The following is a 10,288-nucleotide window of genomic DNA, read 5'->3' as shown; positions in this document are numbered from 1 at the left end:
TGCCACCCTGAAGGACACCACATGCTCAAATCCAACATGTCCAAGGGGACACTTTGACAGATGCAGTTCACTCACAGCTTGTAGGGTTCTCCATGTGGATCTTGGTGGTCTTCACCTGGAGGAGGTGCAGGAAGAGGAAGTGGATGAGGTTGTGGAGAACATGAGTCTCCCTGCTGCAGAGCATCCAGTTGGACATAGAACTGCTGGTACTGTCCAAACCTGCACCCATACAAGTAGACTCAGCTCCAAGTGAGACAAACACAACTTCATGATGTATCCTATTTGATCTACAACCTACTTGTGGTTCTGATGACATGCTGCATCTCCAGCTGCTCGCAGGGGAAGAAGCTACAAGCACATGGCAGAAGAAGAGTCAACACATTTATGTCCTCTTTGGGATCCTCACTACAAACAGATGTGCTCTTTGGAACCCGGAACAAAAACATATATGTCCTCTTTGGAACCCTCAAGCCACAACTTTATGTACTTTTTGGAACCCTTAACAAAAACATATATGTCCTCTTTAGAACGCTTAACAAAAACATATATGTCCTCTTTGGAACCCTCAAGCCACACCTTTATGTACTTTTTGGAACCCTTAACAAAAACATATATGTCCTCTTTGGAACCCTCAAGCCACACCTTCATGTACTTTTTGGAACCCTTAACAAAAACATATATGTCCTCTTTGGAACCCTCAAGCCACACCTTTATGTACTTTTTGGAACCCTTAACAAAAACATATATGTCCTCTTTGGAACCCTCAAGCCAAACCTTTATGTACTTTTTGGAACCCTTAACAAAAACACACATGTCCTCTTTGGAACCGTCAAGCCACACCTTTATGTACTTTTTGGAACCCTTAACAAAAACATATATGTCCTCTTTGGAACCCTCAAGCCAAACCTTTATGTACTTTTTGGAACCCTTAACAAACACATATATGTCCTCTTTAGAACCCTCAAGCCACACCTTTATGTACTTTTTGGAACCCTTAACAAAAACATATATGTCCTCTTTGGAACCCTCAAGCCACACCTTCATGTACTTTTTGGAACCCTTAACAAAAACATATATGTCCTCTTTGGAACCCTCAAGCCACACCTTTATGTACTTTTTGGAACCCTTAACAAAAACATATATGTCCTCTTTGGAACCCTCAAGCCAAACCTTTATGTACTTTTTGGAACCCTTAACAAAAACACATATGTCCTCTTTGGAACCCTCAAGCCACACCTTTATGTACTTTTTGGAACCCTTAACAAAAACATATATGTCCTCTTTGGAACCCTCAAGCCAAACCTTTATGTACTTTTTGGAACCCTTAACAAACACATATATGTCCTCTTTAGAACCCTCAAGCCACACCTTTATGTACTTTTTGGAACCCTTAACAAAAACATATATGTCCTCTTTGGAACCCTCAAGCCACACCTTTATGTACTTTTTGAAACCCTTAACAAAAACATATGTCCTCTTTGGAACCCTCAAGCCACACCTTTATGTACTTTTTGGAACCCTTAACAAAAACATATATGTCCTCTTTGGAACCCTCAAGCCAAACCTTTATGTACTTTTTGGAACCCTTAACAAAAACATATATGTCCTCTTTAGAACGCTTAACAAAAACATATATGTCCTCTTTGGAACCCTCAAGCCAAACCTTTATGTACTTTTTGGAACCCTTAACAAACACATATATGTCCTCTTTAGAACCCTCAAGCCACAAATTTATGTACTTTTTGGAACCCTTAACAAAAACATATATGTCCTCTTTGGAACCCTCAAGCCACACCTTTACGTACTTTTTGGAACCCTTAACAAAAACATATATGCCCTCTTTAGAACGCTTAACAAAAAGTTATATGTCCTCTTTGGAACTCTCAAGCCAAACCTTTATGTACTTTTTGGAACCCTTAACAAAAACATATATGTCCTCTTTAGAACGCTTAACAAAAACATATATGTCCTCTTTAGAACCCTCAAGCCACAAATTTATGTACTTTTTGGAACCCTTAACAAAAACATATATGTCCTCTTTGGAACCCTCAAGCCACACCTTTATGTACTTTTTGGAACCCTTAACAAAAACATATATGTCCTCTTTGGAACTCTCAAGCCAAACCTTTATGTACTTTTTGGAACCCTTAACAAAAACATATATGTCCTCTTTAGAACGCTTAACAAAAAGTTATATGTCCTCTTTGGAACTCTCAAGCCAAACCTTTATGTCCTCTTTGGAACCCTCAACACAAACCTTTATGTACTCTTTGGAACCCTTAACAAAACCATACATGTCCTCTTTGGAACCCTCAACACAAACATATATGTCCTTTATGGAACCCTCAACATATTACTGTGTGTGTTATTACTGTGAGTTATTACTGTGTAATTAGCAGCAGCACAGCCCCTCCATTCTGGTTTAACAGGAAGTTTCTTCAGAGCAGCTTTGCATTTCTTCTTGTCTACACAACATAAAGCAACATGTCACACCTGTGTACATTTGTGTCACGTGTCTTCTACACTAACATGTCACACCTGTGTACATTTGTGTCACGTGTCTTCTACACTAACATGTCACACCTGTGTACATTTGTGTCACGTGTCTTCTACACTAACATGTCACACCTGTGTACATTTGTGTCACGTGTCTTCTACACTAAAATGTCACACCTGTGTACATTTGTGTCACGTGTCTTCTACACTAAAATGTCACACCTGTGTACATTTGTGTCACGTGTCTTCTACACTAACATGTCACACCTGTGTATATTTGTGTCACGTGTCTTCTACACTAACATGTCACACCTGTGTACATTTGTGTCACGTGTCTTCTACACTAACATGTCACACCTGTGTACATTTGTGTCACGTGTCTTCTACACTAACATGTCACACCTGTGTACATTTGTGTCACGTGTCTTCTACACTAACATGTCACACCTGTGTACATTTGTGTCACGTGTCTTCTACACTAACATGTCACACCTGTGTACATTTGTGTCACGTGTCTTCTACACTAACATGTCACACCTGTGTACATTTGTGTCACGTGTCTTCTACACTAACATGTCACACCTGTGTACATTTGTGTCACGTGTCTTCTACACTAACATGTCACACCTGTGTACATTTGTGTCACGTGTCTTCTACACTAACATGTCACACCTGTGTACATTTGTGTCACGTGTCTTCTACACTAACATGTCACACCTGTGTACATTTGTGTCACGTGTCTTCTACACTAACATGTCACACCTGTGTACATTTGAGTCACGTGTCTTCTACACTAAAATGTCACACCTGTGTACATTTGTGTCACGTGTCTTCTACACTAAAATGTCACACCTGTGTACATTTGTGTCACGTGTCTTCTACACTAACATGTCACACCTGTGTACATTTGTGTCACGTGTCTTCTACACTAAAATGTCACACCTGTGTACATTTGTGTCACGTGTCTTCTACACTAACATGTCACACCTGTGTACATTTGTGTCACGTGTCTTCTACACTAACATGTCACACCTGTGTACATTTGTGTCACGTGTCTTCTACACTAACATGTCACACCTGTGTACATTTGTGTCACGTGTCTTCTACACTAACATGTCACACCTGTGTACATTTGTGTCACGTGTCTTCTACACTAACATGTCACACCTGTGTACATTTGTGTCACGTGTCTTCTACACTAACATGTCACACCTGTGTACATTTGTGTCACGTGTCTTCTACACTAACATGTCACACCTGTGTACATTTGTGTCACGTGTCTTCTACACTAACATGTCACACCTGTGTACATTTGTGTCACGTGTCTTCTACACTAACATGTCACACCTGTGTACATTTGTGTCACGTGTCTTCTACACTAAAATGTCACACCTGTGTACATTTGTGTCACGTGTCTTCTACACTAACATGTCACACCTGTGTACATTTGTGTCACGTGTCTTCTACACTAACATGTCACACCTGTGTACATTTGTGTCACGTGTCTTCTACACTAACATGTCACACCTGTGTACATTTGTGTCACGTGTCTTCTACACTAACATGTCACACCTGTGTACATTTGTGTCACGTGTCTTCTACACTAACATGTCACACCTGTGTACATTTGCGTCTGCACTAATAAGTGTGTTGCAACTGTGTGTTTGTGTCACATTTGTGTTATGAGTGTCACATGTGTGTCACATTTGTGTTACATGTGTGTAACATGTGTGTTACATGTGTGTCACATTTGTGTTACATGTGTCATATTTGTGTTACATGTGTGTCACATGTGTCACACGTGTTGCATGTGTTACAGGTGTGTCACGTTTGTGTTACATGTGTGTAACATGTATGTCACGTGTGTGTTACGTGTTTCACATTTGTGTTACATGTGTCACATTTGTGTTACAAGTGTGTCACATGTGTGTAATATGTATGTCACATGTTTGTAACATGTCAAATTTGTGTTACATGTTTGTCACATGTCTGTTACATGTGTGTCACATGCAGAGGTGGTTAGTAACGCGCTACATTTACTCCGTTACATCTACTTGAGTAACTTTTGGGATAAATTGTACTTCTAAGAGTAGTTTTTATGCAACATACATTTACTTTTATTTGAGTATATTTATAGAGAAGAATCGCTACTCTTACTCCGCTCCATTTATCTACATTCAGCTCGTTACTCGCTACTTTTTTTTTAAACAATCTATTACTGTTTGTTTTGGTTTTTCAAAGTAGGATCTACGCATGCCTGAGTTTCACCAATCACATGCAGTCACTGGTGACCTTGGACCAATCAAACAGAGCCAGGCGGTCACATGACAGTCACACGTCGAATCCCATTTAAAAAAGTTAAAAAACTTATTGGGGTGTTACCATTTAGTGGTCAATTGTACGGAATATGTACTGTACTGTGCAATCTACTAATAAAAGTTTCAATCAATCAATCAAAAGTGTAAAGGAAAAAAATACACTTTTATTTCAATCGTACTTTCCGTCAAATGCCTAAAGACTGATCGCACAGTTCCTGCCTTCACAATAAAAGTGCCGCTCCATCACGCCTGTGCTAACAAAATAAGAGTCTCTGAAAGCCAGCGCAAACAAGCTAGCAAGCTACAGAGTTTGCCGCCAATGTATTTCTTGTAAAGTGTCAAAAAACGAATATAGAAGCTGGACTAATAAGATGCCCAAAACCAACGGCTTTCATGTGGTATTAGACAGAAAGGAGGAACTTTTTTTTCTCCTCCATTTGAAAACATGGACGTTATCAGCACTATACTGTCTGAACTGTCTATATACTGTCCTTGTCGGAACTTTTTAAAAGCCTCTTTCTTTGCGCTGTCCTCGAATCCAAATTTCAATATGAATATGATCAGCTGGACTCTTGACGCTATTGACACAGTCTTTTGGACCGGAAAAAGAGGTTCGGGGGAGCCTGGCTGCCCTGATGGACCATCACTGCGGGTTACGTGCGGGACTCCTGGAACTCATGGAGGATCATGTTCCTCTCAGCTCTTTCCATGGAGGACGTGGAAGACACCTACCTATTTGGAGCTGTGATCACGGGGCACTTGCTGAATGGCCTGGGCATTGCTCTGGTGTATCGACAAATTGGGAAGACAATGGCAGCCACTCAAGGGGCCCAACGGCTGTTCAACGCAATGGACGGATTGGGTCGGGCTGTGGGAACACAGACTTGTGCGATTTCTGAGTTGAATCGCAAAATGGATCTCATCTTGGAAAAGTTTGCAGAGAAAGAATAATAATTGGAACTGAAAGAGGTCCAGCATGGACAAGCAGAGAAGACAAGTCAATATTTTGTCTTCTCGAAGGAAAACAACTTTTTATCAACGATTTGGACTCCCTGAATGGCCTTGGCATGGAGCAGGCTGTTCTGAAGAAAATCTCCCGAAGACTTCTCAAAGATAGATGCTTTTGACCTTCCTTTTTGTCAACAACATCTGTAGCCGAAATGTATCGGCCTCAGCCATACAAAAACACTTCACCTCTCCCGAGTTAATCGGGCATATACGCACACACATGACCCCGACCCTTAAATCAACACCCTCACCAACGCTTATCTCCTCTGGGGTTGTGAAATGGCTGAGCGGCGCTACAGAGCGAACAGCGGGCCTGCGCAAACCCACCGCTCCCTCTGTTGCAAGTTGGTGTGATATATGTATGTTTAATGTGTGCCATGCTATGTGAGGTTTTTTCCTTGGACTCAGACTAGACCTCTGCTGAGGGTCTAGCCTTGGACTGATATTTTTTTATTCCCCCCCTTTCCTAATGTCACCCTTTTCTTATCTTTTTAAGGAGCGCTGTAACCGGCTGATCTGTCGGCGGTCTCATCTTGTCCCCCCCACCCCCTGCAACGTGTGTCTGCTCTTAGCGGGACTGTGCCGAAAATGTAATTTCAGTTCTGATGTGTCTTGTACATGTTGGAACGGACAAATAAAAATTATTCTGATTCCAATCAATGCAAGTCATCAGAATCAGGTAATACACCAACTTATATTCTTGTCTTCATGAAAGATAGGACTCTGTGTGTTAAACATGCATGTATATTCATTAAAACACCTTTAACATGTCAACAAAAACGGCAAAATAAATACATGTAAATTATATACTGTAAATATTAATGTATATATATATATATATATATATATATATATATATATATATGATATGTGTGTGTATGTATATGTATATATGAGGTAGATCACCTCGACTTGGTCATTTATTTAGTAATTGATTAACGTTAAAAAACTTATTGGGGTGTTACCATTTAGTGGTCAATTGTACGGAATATGTACTGTACTGTGCAATCTACTAATAATATGTACTGTACTGTGCAATCTACTAATAATATGTACTGTACTGTACAATCTACTAATAATATGTACTGTACTGTACAATCTACTAATAATATGTATTGTACTGTGCAATCTACTAATAATATGTACTGTACTGTGCAATCTACTAATAATATGTACTGTACTGTGCAATCTACTAATAATATGTACTGTACTGTACAATCTACTAATAATATGTACTGTGCAATCTACTAATAATATGTACTGTACTGTACAATCTACTAATAATATGTACTGTACTGTGCAATCTACTAATAATATTTACTGTACTGTACAATCTACTAATAATATGTACTGTACTGTGCAATCTACTAATAATATGTACTGTACTGTACAATCTACTAATAATATTTACTGTACTGTACAATCTACTAATAATATGTACTGTACTGTGCAATCTACTAATAATATGTACTGTACTGTACAATCTACTAATAATATGTACTGTACTGTGCAATCTACTAATAATATGTACTGTACAATCTACTAATAATATGTACTGTACTGTACAATCTACTAATAATATGTACTGTACTGTGCAATCTACTAATAAAAGTATCAATCAATCAATCAATCAATGCCTACTGAGCCTATGGTGCTATTAAGTTATTGTGGCTCAATATGCCTTATTTTTATTTTAATGTACTATTATTTAATATATATTATTTTTTTAGTTGCTTAAAAGATATTCCTGGCTCTGAATTTGCTCGTTGCTATTTTTATGTTTTTGTGCATTATTTGTTGCCGCCATCATTAAACAAACAGGTTACTCATCAGTTATTCAGTACTTGAGTAGTTTTTTCACAACATACGTTTTACTTTTACTCAAGTAAATATTTGGGTCACTACTCCTTACTTTTACTTGAGTAATACATTTCTAAAGTAACTGTACTCTTACTTGAGTACAATTTCTGGCTACTCTACCCACCTCTGGTCACATGTGTGTCACATGTGTGTTACGTGTGGTACATGTGTGGTACATGTGTGTAACATTTTTCACATGTGTGTCACATTTGTGCAACATGAATCACATTTGTGTTAAATATGTGTAACATGTGTCACATTTGTGCAATGTGTATCACATTTGTGTTATATGTGTGTAACATGTGTCACATTTGTGTAACACGTCACATTTATGTTACGTGTGTCACATGTGTCACGCGTGTTACATGTGTGTCACATTTGCGTTACATGTCTGTCACATTTGTGTTACATGTGTGTAACACCTGTGTCACATTTTTGTTACATGTTTGTCACATTTGTGTTACATATACGTCACATTTGTGTTACATATGTGTTACATATGTGTCCTATTTTTGTTACACGTGTGCATCATTTGTATTACATGTGTGTCACATTTGTGTTACATGTGTGTCACATGTGTTATACGTGTGTCATATTTGTGTTACATGTGTGTAATATGTGTGTTACGTGTGTGTAACGTGTGTCACATTTGTGTTATGTGTGTCACATTTGAGCATACTTACCAACCTTGAGACCTCCGATTTCGAGAGGTGGGGGGCGTGGTCGTGGGTGGGGCAGGGCGTGGTCAAGAGGTGAGTAGTGTATTTACCGCTAGATTCATAGATTCACCAAGACAAGTATTTCATATATATATATATATATATAAATATATATATATATTTATATATATATATATATATATATATATATATATATATATATATATATATAAAGAAATACTTGAATTTCAGTGTTGATTTATTTACACATTTACACACACATAACACTCATCTACTCATTGTTGAGTTGAGGGTTGAATATTCCATCCTTGTTTTTATAACCATATGCATGTACACTAGATGGCAGTATTGTCCTGTTTGGCAGACGGACTGCTTTAGGTAGATGAATTCGGACAGCTGTTGTTGTGTGTTGTTTTACCGCACTGGGAGGACGTTAATGAAACTGCCTAACAATAAACCAACATAAGAAACCAAGAACTCGCCCTCGATCATTCTACAGTTATAACGTCATTGGGCAGACACGCTCTTTGTGCACATCACTCAGGTCCGCCTTGAGCTGGAGGAGGCGTGGCCTCCAGCTTCGCCTGAATTTCGGGAGAAAATTTGTCCCGGGAGGTTTTCGGGAGAGGCGCTGAATTTCGGGAGTCTCCCGGAAAATCCGGGAGGGTAGGCAAGTATGCATTTGAGTTACATGTGCATCACATCTGTGTTACGTGTGTAACATGTGTGTCACATTTGTGTTACATGTGTGTCACACCTGTGTTACATGTGTGTAACATGTGTATGATCTTCTAGTGTGTTACCTGGTGTAGGTCTGCAGGCTGGACTTGTTGCTACTTTGTTATTGTGACCCATGTCCTGCACACACACACGCGCACACACACACACACACACACACACACACACACACACACACACACACACACACACACACACACACACACACACACACACACACACACACACACACACATTTAATAAGTATCATATGACACAGTACAGGTGAGTGTCTAAGTCACCTGAGTGTGCAGGTATTTTTGCAGGAAAGGACGCTGCAGGACCGAAGTGACCGACGGACGATGGCGAGGGTTCACCTGAACGCACCACACACATATAACATTAGGTTCACTTGAACACACCACGCACATATAACATTAGGTCCACCTGAACACACCATGCACATATAACATTAGGTTCACCTGAACACACCACGCACATATAATATTAGGTTCACCTGAACACACCATGCACATATAACATTAGGTTCACCTGAACACACCACACACATATAACATTAGGTTCACCTGAACACACCACGCACATATAACATTAGGTTCACCTGAACACACCACGCACATACAACATTAGGTTTAATTGAACACACCACGCACATACAACATTAGGTTTAATTGAACACACCACGCACATACAACATTGTGTTCACCTGAACACACATACAACATTGTGTTCACCTGAATACACCAAACACATATAACATTAAGTTCACCTGAACACACCACGCACATATAACATTAAGTTCACCTGAACACACCACGCACATATAACATTGGGTTCACTTGAACACACCACGCACATACAACATTGGGTTCACTTGAACACACCACGCACATACAACATTGGGTTCACTTGAACACACCACGCACATATAACATTCAATTACAGGTTTGATTAATCATGTATTATATTTTTCTAATGACTCAACAGGCATTAAACAGTGAAATGATCAACATACGTTTTGGCGTACATAACGTACATATGTGTACATAAGGTACACACATATTGAGGTACACAAGTACACAGTATAAGTAGATGTAGTACATATACTGTAAGTAGATGTAGTACATACATATTGAGGTACACAAGTACACAGTACAAGAGGTAGATGAGGTAGTACATACATATTGA

The 10,288-nt window shown here is 39.1% G+C and overlaps 1 protein-coding gene across 1 annotated transcript in view; it reads right to left on the bottom strand.

Annotated features, from left to right (window-relative positions):
- The window catches only part of LOC133564069 (serine/threonine-protein kinase Nek5-like), a 55,751-nt gene that overhangs the window by 12,212 nt on the left and 33,251 nt on the right, over positions 1–10,288 (bottom strand). The window contains exons 10-15 of the mRNA XM_061918148.1: positions 9,382–9,456; positions 9,166–9,220; positions 2,386–2,465; positions 299–348; positions 76–219; positions 1–7 (exon numbers count right to left, since the gene is read on the bottom strand). The exon at positions 1–7 is cut by the window's left edge and continues 72 nt beyond it. Coding sequence (XP_061774132.1) covers positions 1–7; positions 76–219; positions 299–348; positions 2,386–2,465; positions 9,166–9,220; positions 9,382–9,456 — 411 coding nt within the window. The remainder of the gene's footprint in view (positions 8–75; positions 220–298; positions 349–2,385; positions 2,466–9,165; positions 9,221–9,381; positions 9,457–10,288) is intronic.

This window comes from Nerophis ophidion, linkage group LG13 (genome assembly GCF_033978795.1).
Source record: "Nerophis ophidion isolate RoL-2023_Sa linkage group LG13, RoL_Noph_v1.0, whole genome shotgun sequence".
NCBI lineage: Eukaryota > Metazoa > Chordata > Actinopteri > Syngnathiformes > Syngnathidae > Nerophis > Nerophis ophidion.
This window is presented reverse-complemented; position numbering and strand designations above follow the sequence as displayed.